Source organism: Rhineura floridana, chromosome 2, assembly GCF_030035675.1.
Source record: "Rhineura floridana isolate rRhiFlo1 chromosome 2, rRhiFlo1.hap2, whole genome shotgun sequence".
NCBI classification, from domain to species: domain Eukaryota; kingdom Metazoa; phylum Chordata; class Lepidosauria; order Squamata; family Rhineuridae; genus Rhineura; species Rhineura floridana.
This window is the reverse complement of record NC_084481.1, coordinates 151816973-151840866: the sequence shown is the minus strand read 5'-3', so window position 1 is coordinate 151840866 and position 23894 is coordinate 151816973. Positions and strand designations below refer to the sequence as shown.

The following is a 23894-nucleotide window of genomic DNA, read 5'->3' as shown; positions in this document are numbered from 1 at the left end:
GTGCTTTCTTACAAGATCAGAATATTGTCTTTTGTTAAGTGCAGAAATACTGTCACTCTGTGGGGATTTTCTGCAACTATTTTCACTACTGGTTATGAATTTGATTTCCCATGAGGTGTTTTGAAGGAGTTGTGTGGCCAGAGGCAAGGAGAAAGAATCAGCCTGGGATAAACACCAATATGCCTGTTTTTCAAGAGGACCAACAGAGACTGTATAGTCTCTGAAAAGGTACATGGCTGAATTGGGGGGAAGGTCTAAGACTCTGGCACAGCATCAAAGGGAAATGGCAAACGGGCCCTTTGGCCAGCAGCAGTCTGCAGGGCGGGGCAGGCAGGGCGGTGTTGCGCAGCTGGCTTCCTGCTGCTCAGCATTGCTGCTATTTACTGAGAGGGGTAAGGGACGGTGAGCTCAGCACAGTGTGGGTGCAGGAGCCTCAGACTGGCTCCTCCACACCTGCACCAAGCTTCCCACACCTGACCCCTCCCAGTAAGCTGCTGCAATGGTCTGTGTCGAGAAGCCAGGTGCACAATGCCGGCACATCAATCGCTGCTGACTTTAGCAGCATCAGAGGTGCATATGTTATTTCTGGTCTAATTTATGGTGCTGTTTTCAGTTAACATTGCCCTTCCTCAATATTTTGAAGAGCTTACTACTTTTCATATGGTCTGCCACTATCTCAAAGATTGACCAGAGAATATCAGTTTGATTCTATCATATCAAATGGTGAGGGAGACATGATAGGAGCTCCCAGCTATTTCACCAAATAAGAAGTTATTCCCTTTGGAGGTAGGTCAAAGTCTAAGCTTAAGCACCTTTTAGGGGATGTGTTCCATGTCAGAAATAGTTATAAGAAGGAGAAGCTTTAGTTCTTGATATGTTTCATTATGAGTAATACACAGCTGCCTCATTCAAGCTTTGGGCCGAGGGCCATCAGACATGCATTTTTTTTAATTTTAAAAACTGAAGAAAAATCTTGTCTCTATTCTTTGTTGGGAATTCAAATAATTAAGACAAACGTTCAAAATATTTGAGCAGCACTCAGAAAATAAGTGATGGGATTTAAAAGAAAAAAATATTGTTATTAGTCAGATGTTGTTTATTTTTGAACAAACTCTCCCTACCGCAATAATTTATAATTAATTAATAACATATTTAATTGATATTTCTATTGATGCTTTGTGGAAGAGTAGAAAGAGGAAATTTTGGACAATATAAACTTGTATGCTCTTGGTTGTGTGCACCCACCTTTTCAAGAACTTTGGCTATTCGAGTACCAACTTGTTCTAAAGATTGTGGTGGATAATGGTCTTTCCCAAGAGTCTGCAACACCTGAGGGACAAGAAAAGACAACAGTTCAGAGAAAGTTACAACCAAATCAATTCAACCGCATCTTAAAATCAGGATGCTCTAATCTCTTCCCTTCTGACAAGGCTGAGCACAGTGCTCACATATCTGTATCATAAGCTTTCTGGTATCCAACAAACACAGTTTCATGATAGGGACAGTAGTACCAGAACAGAGCTACTTATGTGCTGGTAACGATGAGAAGCCAGGCCAGTATCAGCCCATTCAGTTACTGGTACTTCTGTTTGATAGCCTACATGATAACTTTTGCATGATTTTGTTAGGGTTGTGGTGGAATCAGCATCACTGAATATGAACTTCTGATCCACACAAGTCACATGGCAGGATCGCTCAACCAGGGCTTCTTCTGTGTGAGCACGCCATCTCCTGTTACCATGTAATGTGTTAGCACATGACTGGCACTAAATAAATGTTAAACAGAAGCAATTCAATGTAGCACTAAGATGATTGCTCTGTCAGTGTGAGCATTTCTGGTTGCCCAACAGAACAATTTCCCTTCTCCGCCCCCCATTCGCTGTTCTGGGGGGGGGGTGTCCTGACCCTCCAGAACAGACTTGGGGAGGGCATGGGAGGGTGCTTGGGGGGAGGGAGTCCTATTGCACTAGCAGGAATCCTTTTACTGGCTTCCGCTAGCGCAACAAGTTAGTTGAATACAGGCCAGTATGTACATATTTTTCATATTGCACATACTTTTTCATAGATTTCTGGAGCATCTGGTTTAATGCCAAATAAAAGCTGGAAGCACTAGAAAGTTTTTGTGCTGGCGCAGCCATATGGTTTAGTCCAGTAGGAAGCAATCTGTCAACATCTATTTCATACATGCTGCTGAACTACTGGTGGCAATTAGTCATTGCTAATGGTAGGCTACATTGCCCAGGGAAAAGGGCCTGTAGCTTCTTACCAGTGTGTGTGGAGTCCACATGATAGCAGAAGCCTACCTCTTTCAGCTGGCTCTCTCCCATGTAATGAAGACTAGCCCGATTGGCAACACCCTGAAGGTGATCCAAGGTATGCATGCTGGCAGGTAGGTTGGCATTGCAAAGAGGTTCCATGGCAGGTTCTTGCAGCTGAGTTGCAAAATCTATGTGTTTTGTAATACTAGAAAGGAAGGGAAGGCCAAGGCAAAATTGTAAATAGTCTTCAGAGAAAGAGGTTGGAGGCAGAAGGAGCAACAGTTCCAATACAGCAACAGTTTTTCTACTATGCAATATATGTCTACACCCTACCAGTAGGTTTCAAATTATTTATTTAGTTATTGTAAGAATGTCTACCTTGCTTTATAATTTTAATCCTCTCCAGCAACTTATCAATAAAATTTAAAACAACAGTAAATAAGCAGCAACATTAAAATACAGCACTAAAAGCCCATCCTAAAAACACGAAGGGTTGGACAACTCCAACTCATCCATTCATTGGTGATCACTCATGACTGAGTAAGATAGTCTTCCAAGGTAAGGTCTTTAACAGTGGGTTCATAAGTGACTGTGGAGACCACTCCTAGATCCACACAGCCTCCCACAGTGAGGGCATAGGTTTCCAGATGAAAGACAGTTGCGATGAAGATTTGCTTGATGTGCCTTCCGCTTAGCTTGTTTGTCCCGTTCGACCTGTACTCATGCTTCTTCAAAGTCCATAGCACCTTTGATAATAGCCGACCTCCAATTGGGACGCTCATGGGCCAAAACTTCCCAGTTCTCGATGCTCATGTTACATTTTTTTAGATTATCTTTAAGAACATCTTTAAACCTCTTTTGCTGTCCACCGATATTCTGTTTTCCATCCTTAACTTGGGAGTAAAGTAGCTGCTTTGGAAGATGGTAATCAGGCATTTGAACAACATGGCAGGTCCAGCAAAGTTGATGTTGAAGGATCATTGTTACAACACTAGTGGTCTTTGCTTCCTCCAAAATGGTAACGTTATTCCATCCATCTTCCCAAGTAATTAGCAGAATTTTCCAGAGGCAGCATTGGTCGAATCTTTCAAGAAGTTCGGAGTGGTGTTTATGTTGTGGTCCATGTTTCACAGGCGTACAGTAAGGTTGGTAGTACAATGGCTTTGTAAATAAGCATTTGGTCTCCCTGCAAATATCCTGATCCTTGAACCCTCTACGTTTCATTGGGGAGAATGTGGAACTCACAGAGCTCAGAAGATGCTGAATTTAAGTTCGATGTCAGCTTTTACAGAGAGATGGCTGCCAAGACCACCGGCTGGGCCAAAGAGGTGATAAATGCCTCCTTGAGAGAGGGAGTAGTCCCTGGTAGTCTCAAGGAGGCAGTAGTGAGACCTCTTCTAAAGAAACCTTCTTTGGACCCAGATATTTTGAACAACTATAGACCGGTGGCGAATGTCCCTTTTTTGGGCAAGGTCTTGGAGCAGGTGGTCGCCGGCCAGCTCCAGGCGCTTTTGGATGAAACCGATTATCTGGATCCGTTTCAATCCGGTTTTAGGCCCGGTTTTGGCACTGAAACAGCCTTGGTCGCCCTGTATGATGACCTTTGTCGGGAGAGGGACAGGGGGAGTGTGACTCTGTTGATTCTCCTTGATCTCTCAGCGGCGTTTGATACCATCGACCATGGTATCCTTCTGGGGAGGCTCGCGGAGTTGGGAGTTGGGGGCACTGCTTGGCAGTGACTCTGCTCCTACTTAGCGGATCGTCGCCAGAAGGTAGTGCTTGGGGAACATTGCTCGACACCCTGGACTCTCCATTGTGGAGTCCCTCAGGGGTCGGTCTTGTCCCCCATGCTCTTTAACATCTACATGCAGCCTCTGGGTGCGGTCATCAGGAGTTTTGGAGTGCGTTGCCATCAGTACGCTGATGACACGCAACTCTACTTCTCCTTTTCACCTTCTTCAGGTGAGGCTGTTGATGTGCTGAACCGTTGCCTGACCGCGATAATGGACTGGATGAGAGCTAATAAACTGAAACTCTATCCAGACAAGACCGAGACACTGTTGGTGAGCCCTTTACCTGCCCAGATGGTGGATGTTCATCCTGTTCTAGATGGGGTTACACTCCCCTTGAAGGAACAGGTTCGTAGTTTGGGGGTCCTTTTTGACCCTTCCTTGTCGCTTCAGGCTCAAGTGGCCTCAGTGGCACGGAATGCGTTTTACCATCTTCGCTTAGTAGCCCAACTACGCCCCTATCTCGACAGTGACGATCTCGCCTCAGTTGTTCACGCTCTGGTAACTTCTAGACTGGACTACTGTAATGCGCTCTACGTAGGGCTGCCCTTGAAGACCGTTCGGAAACTTCAGCTAGTGCAAAACGCGGCAGCCAGGTTGTTGACGAGGACCCGTTGGTCCGCGCATATAACACCTGTCCTGGCCCGTTTGCACTGGCTGCCTATCTGTTTCCGAGCCAGATTCAAGGTGCTGGTTTTGACCTATAAAGCCTTACACGGTGTGGGACCACAATATCTGATGGAACGCCTCTCCCGCTATGAACCTACCCGTTCACTTCGTTCAGTATCCAAGGCCCTCCTCCGGGTACCAACTCACCAGGATGCCCGGAGGATTGTTATTAGATCTAGGGCCTTTTCTGTGGTGGCCCCCGAACTGTGGAACAGCCTACCTGAGGAGATACGTCTGGCTCCTACGGTACTTTCTTTTAGGCGCCAGGTTAAGACCTGGCTATACTCCCAGGCATTTTAATGTTCAATGTTTTATATTCAATGTTTTTCGTTTAATTTGCTGCTGTTTGTTATTGATTTTATTGTAATACTGTATTTTAATCTTGTTTTGTTCACCGCCCAGAGAGCTACTCGCTATGGGCGGTTTATAAATGAAAATAAATAAATAAATAAATAAAGATAAGAAAAGTGAGCAACATTCTCCAGCACTGCACCATTAAGCTGGATTGATGGTGCTACAGAGGGACTAGTTTGCACCTGCTGATGAAGCACTTTGTTTTTTTATATATATTAAGTGAGAGGCCAAGCTTTTCATATGCTTCTGCAAAGACATTTAGGATAGTTTGAAGATCTTTCTCTGAATGTGCGGAGACTATATTATCATTGGCATATTGAAGTTCTATGACAGAGGTTGTAATTACCTTACTTTTTGCTTTCAGCCTCCTGAGATTAAAAAGCTTTCCATCTGATCGATATATGATTTCCATACCAGTAGGAAGTTTCCCCTCAATAAGGTGTAGAATCATAACAATGAAAATAGCAAATAAGGTTGGAGCAATGACACATCCCTGTTTTACGCCCGATCTGACTTTGAATGGATCTCTCTGAAAGCCATTGTTATCCAGAATTGTCGCTGTCATGTTTTCATGAAGGACTTGCAAAATATTCACAAATTTATCAGGGAATCCAATTTTCAGAAGGATGGTCCAGAGAGCGGTTTGATTCACAGTATCAAAGGCCTTAGTCAGATCAATAAATGCCATATATAAAGGTCGGTTTTGCTCCCGGCATTTTTCTTGAAGCTGTCATGCAGTGAAGATCATGTCCACTATCTCCCTGGAAGGCCGGAAACCATTTTCTGAGATAGGTAGGAGGCAATCTGCGAGGATCCTTGCAAGGATCTTATCTGTGGTAGCAAGAAGAGAGATGCCTCCATAGTTCCCACAATCTGTTCTATCACCCTTCTTAAAAAGAGTGATCAAGTCTTCCAGGATCTCCTCCCTCATCCGGATCTTTTTGATGAGCTTATGAAATTGTGTAAGTTCAGGCCCACGTTCTTTAAAGAGTTCAGCATTAATACCATTAGGTACACTAGTTTTGTTATTCTTCATTTGATTAAGGCTTTACTGACTTCATCCAAATTATGGGATACTGCAAGTTCATCTCAAATTTGTTGTTGCAGAATTTGCAAGAAGACCTCACCAGCCACAATACAATTACGATTAAGGAGGTCATGGTAATGCTCTTTCCAGCACAGTGCAATAGACTCTTTATCCTTAAGAAGTTTGGTACCATCCACTGAACGTAAGGGATTCGTACCATAATTTGTTGGTCCATAGATGGCTTTTGTGGCATTAAAAAAGCCCTGTATATTATGAGCATCTACAAAATGCTAGATTTCTTGAGCTTTCTTTATCCACCAGGCGTTCTTAAGTTCTCTAGTTCTTTGTTGGACCTCATATTTTGCACTGGCATAGATTTTCTTTTTAGCAGCACAGTTAGTGTCATTCTGCCATATCCAGAAGGCTTTCCTTTTCTTGTCGATGATATGTTCAGGCTCAGTATCATTGTCATCAAAGCAATCTTGATGTTTCTTAGTCTGGTATCCAATAGTTAGTACAAGTTAGGCTGGAATTCTACACACATTTACCTGTGAGTAAGTATTACTGAATCAATGTGACTTACTCTTGAGTAGACATGCATAAGACTGCACTGTTAGTCTGAATCCAACCCTAAGAATAATTAATAAAACCTAAAATGGCAGCTGCAACTTTATTGACCATTAAAAGTCCAGGGGGTGAAAAAAAGGTCTTTAGCCTGGGGCGTAAAGTTCACTAAACAAGGCCCTGAGCTCTGAGGAGACCATTCTAAAACCAGGACATCACTATCAAGAAGGTCCTTTCCCTGGGTGGTCTCCACTTCACCTCTAATGGTGGAGGGTGCCCAGAGAAGGGCCTCTGATGATAATCTTAATAGATGAGCAGACTTAGGTATCTTGATTCCAATCCCTATAGAACTTAAGCATTAAGCCAACAATTTTAACTGTTCCCAGAGGCAAACAGGAAGCCAGTGAAACTTTTCAAAACTAGTAAGATGCATTCGAACCAAATGAACTAGCTGGTAATCAAGCTCCCATATTCTGAACCAGTTATTGTTCAAGTAGTTTAACAAAGGCAGCCCCAGAGGAGATACACTGCAATAGTTTAGCCTGAATGTTACTTCCTACTCACATGCATCTTAATACCCACATCTTAAAAGATGCATCCCCAGGGCTGGCTTGTTGCTTCTGCACTAGCTTTTTGAGGGCTGAGGGCTGGTGTGTTACTGTGTAACACCTTTTGTTGCCACCCCTTGCCTCTGTGTTCTGGCACAATCGTTTACAGCAGAAAAGTATACAGCATCCCCAAACATTCTTTGCATGGTTATGTAAAAACCTGGAGGATCTTGAAGTGTGCATGCAACATTGAGCCCACTGTCTCCTCCAAGCGTAGCTATTCTGTGAGTAGTCTGCTGCTTAATAATTGATATATGCTTCTGTTTCATTGCCCTGATATTTGAAGCTGATCAGCTGAATTTGTTTCAGCAGGCATGTTTGCATACCTTTTCTCAATTGACAATGAGTTCATCTTAAGAAAAAAATGGAGCTTCCTTTCAAAAAAGTGACAGATTCGACCCTCATCTTGGAGAATGAGTTTCTAATGCATGGAGGCTCTCTGTCAGCTTGTGTAACATGCTCTTATAGGACTGTCTAAGAGAGCAGTAGTTCACTCAAATCCAGTGCCATCGTTCCCTGCAATATCCAGAAATTACTAATCGAGTAAGAAAACAACTGACAGTTTTCCTACAGGTGGGCTACTAATAGCAAGCTTCCAAATCCTAGATACCTCATTCTCTCAGCATCAGATTTGACCTTCCCACAGTAGAATGGCAAAAATGCTGATAGTGCCAGCAAAATTTCATGAGGGCTAATTGATTTGTTAATAGGCCAGACTGCAAGTTCCAGAATCAGGATTCTGTTGAGGGATTACTTGTTTAGTGCCCACTCAGCACTGTATTGTATCAGCCAGGCTGAGGTACTGGTTTAGCAGCAAAAATATCGAGCAGGCTACCTGGAAAAAGTGGCATTCTACACAGGGCAGCAACTCACACAGATCTGAGGTTATCTGCTTCTGTAACAAAGCTCCAAAGATGACTTAACAGTTGTTAAGGACATACACAAATGTTCAGGTTAAAATACAGTGGTGAAGTGCTGCTTAACAGTAAATCAAGGTTTTCATACAGTCCAAATTATTTTTTAGGTAGTCACAAACAGTTCCGATCCCGTCAGTCTAAAGATGAAATTAGGATGATTTTGTCTGAGCATGCAACATTAAAGATATGTATCATTTGCCATTTTCTTGTCCTGTTTGGAGAGATGCTTTTGGAGCCCTTTATAATCTACTGTGGATGCCACCATTCTGAGTATTTTTTGTAACTTGATTTCCTCACTGCTCACTCCTAACTCCAAGTCATTTATGAACCAGTTCAGTAATAAGTCATATGTTTTGTAGGGCAGGAGAAACTGCTGGAGGACAATGTTAACAGGTGATGACAAACCTGATATTAAAACACATGAAGGTGAATACCTCTGGGATACTATAGATGACATAAGTAACTTCAATAATGGTGTAGGTGAAAGACTACAGCTTACCTACAGTATAGTCACAGCTCAGTGTAGCAGCCCACTGAATATTTTAGACCACTGATCAGACTTTGTCAAAATGTCCAGCTGTTTTGGACTCCAACTCCCATCAGCTCCAGTCAGCATGCTAGGAGTTGGAGTCCAGAACAGCTGGAGGGCATTAAGCTAGTGAAAGTTGCTTTAGTTTGTCCTAGTTTGTGCACTAACCCAGTTTCGTTTCATAGTAAAAATACTCACTCAATATTTTTAGCAGAAACAGCTAGCCATGTGCTGGCTACTGTAGTAAGCTCTACTCTGCGAAGTTTTATGCACTCATCAGGACTTGGCCAACCCAAGCTGCGATAATCTCGCCTTTTTCCTGGAAAGAAGCAAACAAGGTTGTTTTTTAAAAGAATGCCACCGTAAGAGTTTCCTCAGTTGTTTTTCTTTAGAATACCCTATACCAGAGAACCATCCACCAACAGTGCTTCTGTCTTGTCAGGATTCAGCTTCAGTTTATTGACCTTCATTTAGCTGATTACCTGCTCCAGGCACCAGTTTGACATCAGTAGAGCTACATCTGATTCAGATGGTACAGAGATACAGAACTAGGTATCATTTGTATAATGGGGACACTGAACTTCAAACCCCGTTGACTATGTCCAACGTCTTCATATGGATGTTAAGTAGTATTGGGGACAGAATGGAACCCTGTGGAAAACACCACAGCTTATTTTACAAGGGGTCACGCAGAACGTACCCAATACTATTATCCAGAACATAGGAAGCTGCCTTATACCGAGCCAGACCATTTCCATTTAGCTCAGTATTATCTCAATTGAGTGGCAGTGTTTCAGATAGGGGACATTTCCCAGGCCTACCTGGAGATGCCGGTGACTGAACCAGAGACCTTCTGCATGCAAAGCAGATGCTCTACCACTGAGCTATGGCTTTGCAGAACCACCATTCCACTGTTTCCCAACTCCCAACCCACAGAATCACTCCTGGAGGATACCATGATCAATTGTATCAAAAACCACTGAGAGATCGAGGAGAACCAAAAGGATCAAACTCCGCCATCTCTCTCCTGAAGCAAGTTATCAACCAGAGTGACCAAACTTGTCTCAGTGTGAAACTCAGGCCAGAGGCTGGATTGAAATGGGTCCAAATAGTCAGAGTTGGTTTGTTTCTGCTAACCATAGCTAAGCCTCACCACAGTTTGTCTGGGTTGGACATAACACTAAGCTACAGTTAATCCACAGATCTCCTACTAGCAGCACTGGCAGACTAGGAAAACGGAGGGGTGGATTCCAAGCCTTGCTGTGGCTTGTTATTGTAATAATGAACTATACTTACAGTTAAGCCAAATTATGCAGTGCATGCAGCAAAGTAAGAACGAGTGCAGCTGGCTAACTAGGATAAATAAATAACTGCTCATGTGAGGGGTCTAATCATAGCAGCAGTGGAATGTCTAAATTGGGGGACATGCAGAATATTACATTGGTTACTTTTGTGTCTGAAAAAAAATCACAAGATGCATTTTTCTAATTATGAAAGTCGCCACTGCAATCTTCTGTTGCCTCCTCATTTCAGTCATTAACTTATACGTGGAAAAACGTATAATGAAAATATAATTATCAATACTAGTCCTAAGGTAAAAGGCCATAGGAAACTCCAAGCTAATAGCACTTTGGGATCTGTATCCTGACAGCTGAAATTTTGCAACCACAAACACAATCTGAACAGCTCTAATATTTTCTCTACATATTGGCTGAATATATTCCACCGGCAAGTTTTTGATAAGCAGATTGTGAATGGGTTGATGGTGGGATGGGGAAAGGAATACTGGGAACTTTGCTGCTCTGATCAACCTGTTTGGGCTTCTCCTAGCCCCAGGGTGGTAGCATGAGGGCTTCTCCCACAAAACCATGCCACTAAAGAGAGAATAAAAGAGAATGAGATAGCCCAGTAGGTGGGAACCATTTGTTTCCTTGGAATTACAACCAAACTCAGCTGCTGTGTTTGGTATTGCCATTTTGCTTACACATCTCCAATAGATGGTTCTTGATAGAAAGATGCAATATATATAATAGGAGTGAAGTTAGGGTTAACTAGAAGCATTTAAAGTGTTTTCACCAACATGGAATAAAGGTCCCGCTCCTTATCAGGTGCTAAGTAAAAGGAATGAAATAGGCATTGCTCTACATAGAAGTATTTTCAGAAACCTCAATTTGACTGCAAGCTTAATTCTAAAGTATTTTAACATAATGGTTAATCAAGCCCTATGTTACATTTGAACCCACAGAATCTCACAGTTTGGTTATTTGTTTGGTTCCAATTCATATTCCATGTATGCTGAATGTGACCTGAAGAATCCTCAGGGCTTGAGTTGCACTTTCATTCGTGTTCATTCTACTCACATGATTATGATTTTGGGCTACTGGGAAAAGTTGTATCATGTTATACATAAACAAACACCATCACACTGATGGTAATAAAAAGCTACACTGTCCTCACAGGACAGAAAGATCAACAGCTTCATTAAAAAAGGTTCCCCACCCTTGACTTATACAATCATTCCTTCTGATTCACTTGATATATGACTAAAACACAACCTGAAGCTCTGAAAAATAAATTTTTGAAAAAATTACCTGGTGGCTCTGGGGCAGGTATTTTTGGCCCACTGATCTCTAGTGCCATTTGGTAAAGGTTCTCATTTTCTCCAGTTCTGCCATGTTCTCCATTTCTTCCAGCAGGCTCTTGTGGATCCAGGTTTTTTGTTTTGGGTTTCTTTACACGTTTTACTTGGAATGTTATCTGTCAAAGAAAAACATTGCAAGGGTAAGAACGAAATGTATCAGGCATGCTGTTAAGAATAAAGAGCTAGGTGACTGAGCAATCTGAGTTGATTTCAAGGGCCATTTCCAGACAGTTTTCCTTTTTTCTGTATCTCTAGCCCCTCCTCATTCTAGTTGCATCTTAATGCATCAAATTGCACAACTATAAGCATATTCACTAATAGGCAAAAAAACCCTTGTGGTTTAAGAACATACCTATAGCCAACAGCTATTTCTATCAAACTTTAAAAAGCAGAGAAATTGGCAGCTATAGTAAATGCACCAGGGGAGCAGGAGACCTGAACTCCTCTCAGAGATATTGGACTGCCCTACAAATTTGTCAAAATGTAAACACAATTTGGGTTGATCTTTCACAGTCCAATCCACTTCCTGTGTAGCTTGGAAGAATGTGGTAACATGTGCCTCTGAGCATATGGCGAGTGCATAAGAGGAAGAGAGTGCTAAAGCGCTGGAGTGGGCAGGGGAGGAGGAGGAAGGGAGAGGAGAGGGGAAGGCATGTCTGATCATTTGCATGCTTATTGAGTTCAATGGGATTTACTCCCATGCAATCATGGTTAGGATAGGTAAAACTGACCATGGGGGAGGAGAGGGGAGCGGAAGGAGGAAGAGGGGGAAGGAGGGGATTGGATGGGGAGGGGAGAGGGGCAAAGGAAGAGGAAGGGAAGGGGCAAAAGGGAAGTGATAGGAGGGACGAGGAGGGGAGGACAGGTCTGACCATTTGCATGCTTATTGAGAATGCTGAGAGTTGCTAGGAAAGGCCCTGTTCCCCTCACAGGGCTTCAATCAGAGCAGCTGACTGTTAAACCACTCTGGCCACTGGAACTCTGTCAGGGGAATAAGAGTCTCTTCTCAGCACCCTTCACAAGCTACACTTCCCAGGATTCTCTGGGGGAAGCCGTAACTGTCTAAAGTGAAATAAAGGTCTGGTGTGGCCCTCTGATTAGGCAAGCCCAGCAGCTGGGAGTCTGGCTTTTAGAACCCTGACAGTTGGTTCTTACTGAGCATTCCCACGCTTATCATTGACTTTAATGTTAAATTTCTTAAATTAATTAAAAATCGGCCAGGCATTTTTTTTAACTTTTAAACTGCAGAAGATGAAGGTCAGAGTATGGGGCAAGGTCAGTAATAGGATTACAGGTACTCTGTGAACATGGCTGATTTTTAATTGATTCCAACAAATTATGAGAACACTGACAAAAAAGTGCAACAGGGGTCTTGTTTCCCCCCTCTCTTTTTACACTTTGAACTTTTGATTCTCTCTGACTGTTTTGCGTATCACAATGAAAATTTAGAAGGTTGTTAAGCAAGTATTTCTGAGTTTAGGGTTATAGGTTTTGCAAGGTTTTGCTTTGATATGAGCTTATGGGAAGCATCAGATTGGCACAGGGGGTATTTTTAATTTAACACTGCTGAATGCAAAAAATCCATGCTGGCTATAGTATACAGCCACTCTTGTGGCTGTATAATAAAAATAATCCACTTAACACAAAGGTGGGCAACATTTCAGCACTGAGTACCACACTGAAAACTTAATGTAATGCAGATAATCAACATAGAATATGACTACATAATTTACATGAAAATGGGTGTGCCAAGCCACCGGTGATGGCCAAATCTAACAACCCTAGAGCCCCAATCTCACAGGACAAGAGTGGGAACAAAGGCTGCATTCCCTTCTGGGGACCAAATGCCAGTGGTGGGTGAGGCCAGAGGCAAGAGTGGGAGGGACAACAAATGTAAACGTTACCACTGAATAGTTTCTACATATATCCCTCTCTATCCACCATCCAGGCAAGCAGGTGTCATTATCAGAGTTACATCTGAGGCATGCAGAAACACTGAAGGAGGGTGGGAAGCAGGGCCAGTGAGGGGTGTTGTCTAGGGTGTTGTCTAGGGCTTAAAGGGCTGCATTTGGCCCTCGGGTCTGAAGTTCCCCACCCCGGGGTAGGAATAACATATCAAGGGGAAGGAGGACAATGTCTCCTGGCCCAGTGTAGCCCTGCTGCCTCTGTGTTAAGCAGACATCTGAAAAGGGGTGCCATTTGATGTGAGGACGCAGAGGATGGAGTTGGCAGGGAATGCAACATTAGAGCCCAGCTTGGAGATGTAATCCTGTTCACATGCTAGCCCTACGCATCAAAGATAACTTCTGAACAGGATCTAGGCCTTTTAGCCATTTGGACTTGTTGCAAGGAGGAATCCACGTGTTGTGGTCCATTTTATGCTCAACAATTTATATTCCTTATCTGAGCAAAGCCTCAGCATGAACTTTGCATTACATTATTTATATTTATTTGAAAATATTTATTATTCCATGGACCAAAGTATTATACATAATCATCAAATTAAAAACCACGACTCTAATATCTCTTATTGATGGGCCAGAGAGCCTCAGTAGCTATCATAAGCCCCGTGCAGGCTCATACTACAAGTAGTCCTCCAGATAGCCTGGTCGTAGGTAAGTGGTGTGGTGGGACGGAGCTACAGAGTCTCTCTCCTGACACCAGCGTCACTGCATTATCTGGATGAGGTTGGAGCAGAACAGGGTGGTGGTGGTGAGGCCAGACCTGTATGGGTGGACTAATGAGAATGATGAATTGGCTCCGCCAGTGTGCTTGACCTTGCTCCACTGAAGTACCTTGTAGTAACACTAATGTCAGGAAGGCAGCTCTGTCCCCATCACACTAGCTGGTACTGCCTGGTCCCAACCCTTTTTGGGCTTTAAAGGCCAAAACCACTGCTTTGAATTGGGCTCAGACATCAACAGGCAGCCCGTGTAACCAATACAGAATTTTGGTAATGTGTTCTGGAAGCTTGGTCTCCTACAAGTGTTCTTGCTGCCACATTCTGCACCAAATGGAGTTTCCAAATTAAACGGCAGCCCACTGTAGAACATGCTACAGTAATCCAGCCTGGGTTTAATAAGTGCATGCATCTGATGCATCAGCCTGCTAAAGCTGGAGAACAATAGATAACTTTCCACAGAATGCAATCATTTTATTGTTATTAGAACATTTCTTGCTCTTCCTTATGGAGCAATTTCTGAGTGGGTTACAACTAAAATGGTTTCAAATTCACAACACAATTTCCAAAAACAAGGCAGGTAAGTCACAATCAGCCAACTAAAAGAGGTAGGGTAATGAAACATATATAGCCAGGTTAAATTCCCAGTTGATACACACCAGCAACCTCCACAAGTACAGAAGGCCCCCACTTCACACAGTAGCCCTCCAACTTGTGGAGGGTGATGAGAATGATGATGAGTGGACAGACAAAGCTAGCACTATCTGTTGGAATAGGCAAACTTGCATGTTCCCTTGTAAAAAGGGACATGTTCCCTTTAAGGGATATTTGGGAAATATCCCATGTACCTGTTAACATGATGTACCTAATGGGTGGGATTAGTTAATAGGACCACGAAACCATTTCCTATTTCATTTTATATTTTTTAAAATACCAAACACTATCATCCTCAAGGGCTCCTCTCACATAATCACTCTTCATCATATCAGGATGCCTGAACAAAGTTATAGATAATCCAGATACAACGTACAAGAAATACCTAGTTTGATCTTGCTGATGAGAGTTCTTACCCATTCAGTTTCGTCATCATCATCATCTCCACAATCTCCGAAACAAGAGCTGGCAAGTCCGTCTTGAGAACCTTTCTTGAGGACACGGATCCCTTGCAAGTCCATCCGATGGCCTTTCACTTCCAGTGCCCCCTCAAAGGCTTCAAGAGGCCAAGAGTTTTCAAACTCATCTACTAATGCCAACATTTCTTCAGACATCTGAGCATCTCCCAGACTCTCCACTCCTTCTGAGCCATTGCTTTCTGCAATAACAGTACCTGTAAAAGGGGGACGACAAAACAAACCACTCATCTCAAAAGTTATACTATAATATAGCATTACATTATATAGCACTATGCTTCTTCCTTTGCTTCTTCCGAGTAACTGAAACTGCTCAAAAACAAGCTCTGAAACCCTTCATACTCTTAAGCAAAGTGTTTCCTCCATTTATTAGAGCAGCTTTGTAGTGATCTTTGAAAAATGGTAGAAGAATGAGGAAATTAGGATACGTTGCAGCATTTGGGTCTCTTTAGTTTAGAGAAACATGGAGAGTAAGAGATGACATGTCAGACATGTATAAAATTATGCATGGTATGGAGAAAATGGATATAGAAAAGTTTCTCTCTCTCCCTCTCTCTCTCATAATACTAGAACACATGGATATCCAATGACACTCAATGTTGGAAGATTCAGGACAGAGGAAAAAAGGAATTTCTTCACACAGCCCATACTTAAACTCTGGAATTTACTTCCACAAGAGGCAGTGATGGCCACCAACTTGGATGGCTTTAAAAGACGATTAGACAAAATCATAGAGAATAAGGCTATCAATGGCTACTATTCCTGGTGACTATGTTCTACATCTAGTCAGTATTGCTTTTAAATACCAGTTGCTGGAAACCACAGGAAAGGAGAGTGCTGTTGTGCTCAGAGTGCTGTTGTGCTTATAAGCTTCCCAGAAGTTCTGGTTGGCCACTGTGAAAACAGGATTTTGGACTAGATGGGCCACTGGCCTAATCCAGCGGGCTCTTTTTCTGTTCTTAATGAGTTGGATGGGTATACACACAGGTTAAGGCTGCAATCCTATACCTACTTATTTGGAAAGAAGCTCCACTGAACTCAATGGGTGGTAATTCAGTGCTAGTGCTACTCAGAATAGACCCATTGGAGTTAATGGACATGGCTAACTTGGGTTCATAAATTTATTGGGTGTACTCTGGACAGGGCCTAGCTGAATGGCTCTCACTTCTGAGAAGGGAGGTATAAGGTTATACTTTAAATTATTTTGTAATGCCTTTATTTATTTAAGAAATTTTATGAAGTACTTAATCAAAATAATCTCTATGTGGTATACATAAACAGTAAAATCAATAATATACAGATAAAACAAACAGAAGTTAAAAACAAATACACATAACTGGACTGTGTGTCCAGATAGGTTTGTTGAAATAAAAAAATGTTTGGCAGGTGCCTAAAACAGTACAGTGAAGGTGTCTGCCTCATGTCAAGAGACAGGGGGTTCCAGAGCACAGGTGCTGTCACACGAAAGGAGTGACTCCTTGCAAATTCAGAACAAACATTGTGTGGCACTTGTAAAAGTGCAAGTTCCGCAGATCAAAGTGGCAGAGATAGGCCGTATGGGGAAAGGCAATCCCTCCAGTAAACTGGTCCTAAGATGTTAAGGGCTTAATATACTAATACTAAAACCTTGAACTTTGCCCAGTAGCAAATTGGCAGCCAATGCAAATCTTTGAAAAGAGGTGTAGTAGGCTGTTGCTCCTGCAAGCAATCATGTTGCAGCATTCTGCACTAACTGCAGTTTCCAGGCAAACCACAAGGGAAGCCCCACATAAGAGTTCATTTCGGTAATCCAGTCTTGAAGTTACCAATGCCTGGATTACTGTGATCAAGCCACACCAGTCCAGGAATGGTCACAGCTCATTGATAGACACCGGGAAACTTCAGCCAGTCAGAGCAGACCAGGAACAGCCAACATAGCGCCCTACAGATGTTGTTGGATTATGACTTCCATCAGCAAGGCCAAAGATCAGGGATGATGGGAGTTATAATTCAACAACACCCAACTACCATGTGGGTAGAATAGTGGTAGTGGAGTTGACTGTATAGGGTTAGATGGACAAACCTGGTTTAAACTAGGGGTATAAAGAGAATCCATGTATAGTGGATAGAGTGTTGGACAAGGACCTGGGAGACAAGGGTTCAAATCCCCATTGAGCCAAGAAGCTCACTGAGTGACCTTGGGGCAGTCACAGTCTTTCAGCCTAACCTACCTTACAGGATTGTTGTGAGGAAGCATGGGGGGGGGAGAACACTCAAGTATGCTGCTTTCAGCTCCCTGAAGGAAGAGGAATATTATTATTACTATTACTACGTAGTTTTACTGTACTGCCTTCAACAGTTGCTTCAAGAGTAGACAATGTAAATTTGAATCCCTTAAAGGAGGATTCATATGAACAGTTCCTGTAATAAACTAATCCATAACTTTTCCTTGCCATTACAGCCTGTATGGTTTAAAAAGGCAAATCACTATAATTGAGATATGATGGAGGATATCTTATTAGCTGCAATAATTGTGTGAAAACCATGGTTGTGTAAAACTATCTTTATTTTCTTCCTACTTTACAAGCCCATTTTCTTTCTGTAAAAAATCAAACCACAGCATAGTTGCTTTGCATAAGGATCATATGCTTAAGAACTCATTACAACCTTCAACACTGTGATACTGTCAGGCATCAATACTCCGTTTCTGTCTAAAACCAAGTGCATGGATATCAATTCTGCATATATGCCACTTGAGACTGACAAGGATCGATATTTTAGTCCTTTCATTAAGATATTTGTTCATTTGTTTTTAGATTCAAAGCCATAATTTGAATAGTTCTCATCAGCAACTCTGCTTGGAAAGCTTACCTTGTAAGGACAGATCTAAAATGTTTCATGGACACAAGAATCATTTATTTACATTTTTTTTGCAGGAAAAAGGCACTTTTGGGGGATAAAAAATATTTTTCAAATGCTAATTTTTCAAATACTACTTTAAAAAATATCAGGCAACATTCTAGAAATCTGGAAAATGCCCTTTCCTGTTTTGATGATAAAATGGGTAATATCTTACCTGAAGAGCTCAGAACCTAAAAAGTATTAAAAATGCATTCACCTCATAATTCAAGCTCTCAGGCCACCATGCAGGGGATTCCATTAAGTTCCTCTAAAATACATCTCCAGTGAAGCTATCGTTCAAGAGGCACAATACATCAAAAGCAGCTGCATGCTTCTCTTTCAAAACTTAATGAAGTCTGTAAGAAGTTTCCATTAGCTGAAGGGAGCAGCAGTTCCAGAAACTAGTGCACTTCACTAAGTCAGGTAAGTAAAGGGGATTTATACACAGGGATTATTCACAGTAGAAGGCCTGCTGGCATGACAAGGAAGGGCTTGTATGCACTTGCCCTCCCACTGAGATTGGAGGACAATGTGCGCTGCCTCAGCATGAGCTGGCAATAGCAGAAAGTGCAAGTTGCTCATTTGTTCAATCAGGGAAAAACAGGCAGTTGCTTGACTCTGTTCGTATGACGGAGAAGGGGTGCAGATTACACTTTTTGTGCCTTAATCTTAAATCAATTCCCTTTTCCTTCCTATTTTTGCCTTGAGATATTGACTGAGAAATTATCACTGTGCACAATTTCCTATTACAAAGCCTCATATTAAGGTAAGAGGATGCATTTGGGTAGAGGGTATATCGCAGCTTCCTTTGTTCCTGTCAGGGCATGATAGCTAAATGGAGCCTCCAGAGTTTACTTTGCAGTATGACCCCAAATTGCTACTGCTGAGAGCTAACAGGAGAAGGGGCCCACTTGTTTTCCCAGAAACATGTGGTTGGATGGGTCACTATTAGAAACAGGATGTTGAACTAGACAGGCCTTTGCTCTGATTGAGCAGGGCTCTTCTTACATTCTAATCTAACCAAGGATCCCATCCAATCATGAATCACAAACTGCACATGCACTCTCAGAGCAATGTGACACCATTGGTTTGTCTAACAGATGGGAAAGTCTTTAACAATCGAATTAAAACATACATGCACACTACAATACAATTAACCAATATTTCTCTACTTTCCCAAATAGTTCTGTGATCATATTGTATGTACGATAATTTATACACAACATGGCCCATAGCTAAGTGTTCCATGGGTGCTCTATTATCCTATACTGATACAGTGCTAGCCACTAATCAGTGACCCAGGCGGGTATGCCATAGACAAACGAACCAGCAGATATGGCAAGTACATTTAAATGTATGCATTTACATGTAAGGGATCTACCTGTGTCCTGCATTGCATAAACGTAGGTTAAGGGTATATGTACAATAGAGATGGTCAACTTCAGCATTAAGATTCTTGTATTCTTAACCATTGTACCAAAGTAGGAAGTTTGGCAGATTGAATTGCTGCAGAACTCAACATGAAAAGATGCACATGCTAAAATTCCTTCTCATACACTCATTCAAATCTATGGGTGTTGATCACTGAAAAAGATGCCTGTTCCACATTTAGATGTGCACAAAATAACAACCGCTCTGAAAAAGGACTCAACTCCTTTAACTGTTCCAATATGAACTTACTCTCAAAAGTTAAAGAGGATGAATCTGTTGTGGAACTGTGACTGAGATCTGTAGAATCGTCTTCAGTCACTGCCTCAAGATTTTCCTCCATCAATACGATCTCTGAATTTGGCAGGTCAAAGTACTTCTGTCTGGTATGGCTGTTGTCTTGCCTTTTCTCATGGCAGTGACCTGTAAAACACAAACATACAAATAAACATTACCCCCTCAGGACAAACTGTTATAATTAACTGAATTACTGATTAAACAGCAATGAGAGTGGCTGTATACTATAGCCAGCATGGATTTTTTGCATTCTGCAATGTTAAATTGAAAATAACTCCCCATGCCATTCTGATGCTTCCTGTAAGTTCATTTCAAAACAAAACCTTACATACTGTCTTGAACTCACAAACACTTGCTTAACAACCCTCTTTCATGGAGACACACAAAACAGTCAGAGAGAAGTATATATAAAAAAAAAAGAGAGAGAAACCAGACGGCTGTTGGACTTTCTTCTGTCAGAGTTCTCATAATTTGTTGAAATTAATTAAAAATCAGCCATGTTCACAGAGTACCTGTAATCCTATTACTGACCTTGCCCCATTCTCTGTCCTTCATTCTCTGTCCTTGAACTGAATGTCAATGTTCTAAAAGCCAGACTCATAGCTGCTTGGCTTGCATAATTGGGGCCACACACACACCAGATCTTTATTTCACTTTAGACAGTTATGTCTTCCTCCAAAGAATCCTGGGAAGTGTAGTTTGTGAAGGGTGCTGAGAGGAGACTCCTATTCCCCGAGACAGCTCCAGTTGCCAGACTGGTTTTACAGTCAGCCACTCTGACTGAAGCTCTGTGAAGGGAACAGGGCATCTTCTAGCATCTCTCAGCACCCTTCACTAACTACACTTCCCAGGACTCGTTGGGGGAAGCCATGACTGTCTAAAGTGAAACAAAGGTCTGGTGTGGATGTAGCCAGGGACACCTTTGGTTTCAAATTGGATAGGAGACTACATGAGCCTGCAGTAGAATAAAAAGGTGGGGGACACAGTGAAAAACAATTATTTATTTTTTATTTATTTATTTTTATTTAATTAAGCTTATATACCGCCCGACTAGCAACAGCTCTCTGGGCGGTGAACATTAAAAATACAATAAAAATAACACAAAACTGTACACAAAACTGTACAGTCTAAAATCAAAATATAATAATTTAGAATTAACAGGAATTAAAATGCCTCAGAGAAGAGAAAGGTTTTAACCTGGTGCTGAAAAGATGATAGTGTCGGCGCCAGGCGCACCTCCTCGGGGAGACCATTCCATAGTTCGGGGGCCACCGCTGAGAAGGCCCTAGATCTTGTCACCACTCTCCGGGCTTCCCTATGAGTCGGAACCCGGAGGAGGGCCTTCGTAGTAGACCGTAGTGTACGGGCCGGTTCATATCGGGAGAGGCGTTCCGACAGATATCGTGGTCCCGCGCCGTATAAGGCTTTATAGGTAAGTACCAACACTTTGAATCTGGCCCGGAAGCATATTGGAAGCCAGTGCAAACGGGCTAGCACAGGTGTTATATGCTCAGACCGCTTAGTTCTTGTTAGCAGTCTGGCTGCCGCATTTTGCACTAGCTGTAGCTTCCGAATCGTCTTCAAAGGTAGCCCTACGTAAAGCGCATTGCAGTAGTCCAGACGCGAGGTTACCATAGCATGTACCACTGATGAGAGGTCCTCCTTACTCAGATAGGGACGTAGCTGGGCTACCAACCGAAGTTGGTAGAACGCATTCCGGGCCACCGAGGCTACATGAGCCTCAAGTGTGAGGGAAGAGTCTAAGATGACTCCCAGACTACGCACCTGTTCCTTTAGGGGGAGTGTAACCCCATCCAGGACAGGGTATATATCCACCATCCGATCAGAGAAACCATCCACCAACAGCATCTCAGTCTTGTCAGGATTGAGTCTCAGTTTGTTAGTTCTCATCAAGTCCATTGTCGCAGCCAGGCAACGGTTCAGCACGTCGACTGCCTCACCTGAAGAAGATGTAAAGGAGAAGTAGAGCTGCGTGTCATCAGCATACTGATGACAACGCACTCCAAAACTCCTGATGACCGCCCCCAGCGGCTTCATATAAATGTTAAAAAGCATGGGAGACAGAACCGAACCCTGCGGGACCCCACATTGGAGAACCCACGGTGTCGAGCAATGTTCCCCAAGCACTATCTTCTGGAGACGACCCGCTAAGTAGGAGCGGAACCACTGCCAAGCAGTGCCTCCAACTCCCAATTCCGCAAGCCTCTCCAGAAGGATACCATGGTCGACGGTATCAAAAGCCACTGAGAGGTCAAGGAGAATCAACAGAATTACACTCCCTCTGTCTCTCTCCCGACATAGGTCATCAAACAGGGCAACCAAGGCAGTCTCAGTGCCAAAACCAGGCCTGAACCCCGATTGAAATGGATCTAGATAATCGGTTTCATCCAATAGCGCCTGGAGCTGGTCAGCAACCACACGTTCCAGGATCTTGCCCAGGAACGGAACATTGGCTACTGGTCTGTAGCTGCTGACATCCTCTGGGTCCAAGGAAGGTTTTTTCAGGAGTGGTCTCACTGCCGCCTCTTTCAGACAGCCAGGGACCACTCCCTCTCGTAAAGAGGCATTAATCACTTCCTTGGCCCAGCCAACTGTTCCTTCCTTGCTAGTTTTAATTAGCCAAGAGGGGCAAGGATCCAGTACCGAAGTGGTCGCACGAACCTGTCCAAGCACCTTGTCCACGTCCTCGAACTGAACCAACTGAAACTCATCCAACAAAACATGACAAGACTGTGCTCCGGACACCTCAGTAGGATTAACTGCTATTAAATAGGAGTCTAAGTCCCGGCGAATGCATGAGATCTTATGCTGGAAGTGTTCAGCAAATTTATTACATCGAGCTACTGATGTATCTGCCGTATCTTGTAGGCCTGGATGAAGTAGGCCACGAACCACTTTAAAAAGCTCCTGTGGGCGTGAGAGAGATGACTGAATAGTGGCGGCGAAATGTTGTTTTTTTGCCGCCCTCACCGCTCCTACATAGAGCTTAGTAGAAGCACGAACCAGCTCATAATTGCATTCGTCGGAAGTTCGTCTCCATCTCCGCTCAAGCCGCCTCCTGTCTTGTTTCATCGCTCTCAGCTCCGGAGTATACCAAGGAGCTGTATGAGCTCTACATAGGAGAGGGCGCACAGGAGCAATCGTGTCAACAGCCCGGGTCATCTCTGTATTCCACAGATCGGCCAGGGCTTCGACAGGAGCGCCAGTCTTATCAGCCGGAAAACCCCCCAGAGCCTTTTGAAAACCTTCAGAATTCATTAGTCTCCGGGGGCGGACCAATTTAATAGGTCCCCCACCCTTGCAGAGGGAAAAGGCTACTGAAAGTCTAAACTTCAGCAAGCAATGATCTGTCCATGACAACGGGAGAGATGTAAAACTCCCCACATCCAGATCACTATCCCCATGTCCAGTAGCAAAGACCAGGTCAAGAGTATGCCCCGATGTATGTGTTGGGCCACTAACATATTGAGACAGCCCCATGGTTGTCATGGCGGCCATGAAGTCCTGAGCTGCCCCAGACAAAGTAGCCTCAGCATGAATGTTGAGATCTCCCAGTACTAATAGTCTGGGGGATCTCAACAGTATCTCTGAGACCACTTCCGTCAGCTCAGTTAGGGAAGCCATTGGGCAGCAAGGTGGGCGGTACACCAAAAGGATCCCCAGTCTGTCCCTCTGGCCCAGCACAAGGTGCAAACACTCCAGACCAGTGATTGCATGGACATGGTGCTTGGTGAGTGAGATGGAACTCTTATAGACCACAGCAACCCCACCTCCCCGACCCTCAGATCTACCATGATGCTGAACCAGATACCCCAGTGGGCAGAGCTGGGAGAGACTAACTCCTCCCTGTTCGCCCACCCAGGTCTCCGTTATACATGCCAGATCGGCCACCTCGTCCACAATCAAATCATGGACGAGGGAGGTTTTATTATGTACCGATCTGGCATTAAAAAGCAGCAACTGGAGATCTGAGAGTTGGCTGATAGGACAACCAACAACCCTGCGGGTATGAGAAGGACCAGAACGCGGCACAGCCACTACATGTCTGGGCCGCGTTCTCCTTACCTGGCACGTCCCTCTCATATCACCATACCTCCCTCT

At 43.3% G+C, this 23894-nt stretch overlaps 1 protein-coding gene across 3 annotated transcripts in view; it reads right to left on the bottom strand.

The window, feature by feature from the left end:
* The window catches only part of TTC17 (tetratricopeptide repeat domain 17), a 112641-nt gene that overhangs the window by 5757 nt on the left and 82990 nt on the right, over positions 1-23894 (bottom strand). For all 3 annotated transcript variants that reach the window (XM_061610812.1, XM_061610813.1, XM_061610811.1), the window contains exons 17-22: positions 19728-19898; positions 15108-15364; positions 11308-11473; positions 8915-9035; positions 2304-2463; positions 1246-1329 (exon numbers count right to left, since the gene is read on the bottom strand). In XM_061610812.1, the coding sequence (XP_061466796.1) occupies positions 1246-1329; positions 2304-2463; positions 8915-9035; positions 11308-11473; positions 15108-15364; positions 19728-19898 (959 nt within the window). The remainder of the gene's footprint in view (positions 1-1245; positions 1330-2303; positions 2464-8914; positions 9036-11307; positions 11474-15107; positions 15365-19727; positions 19899-23894) is intronic.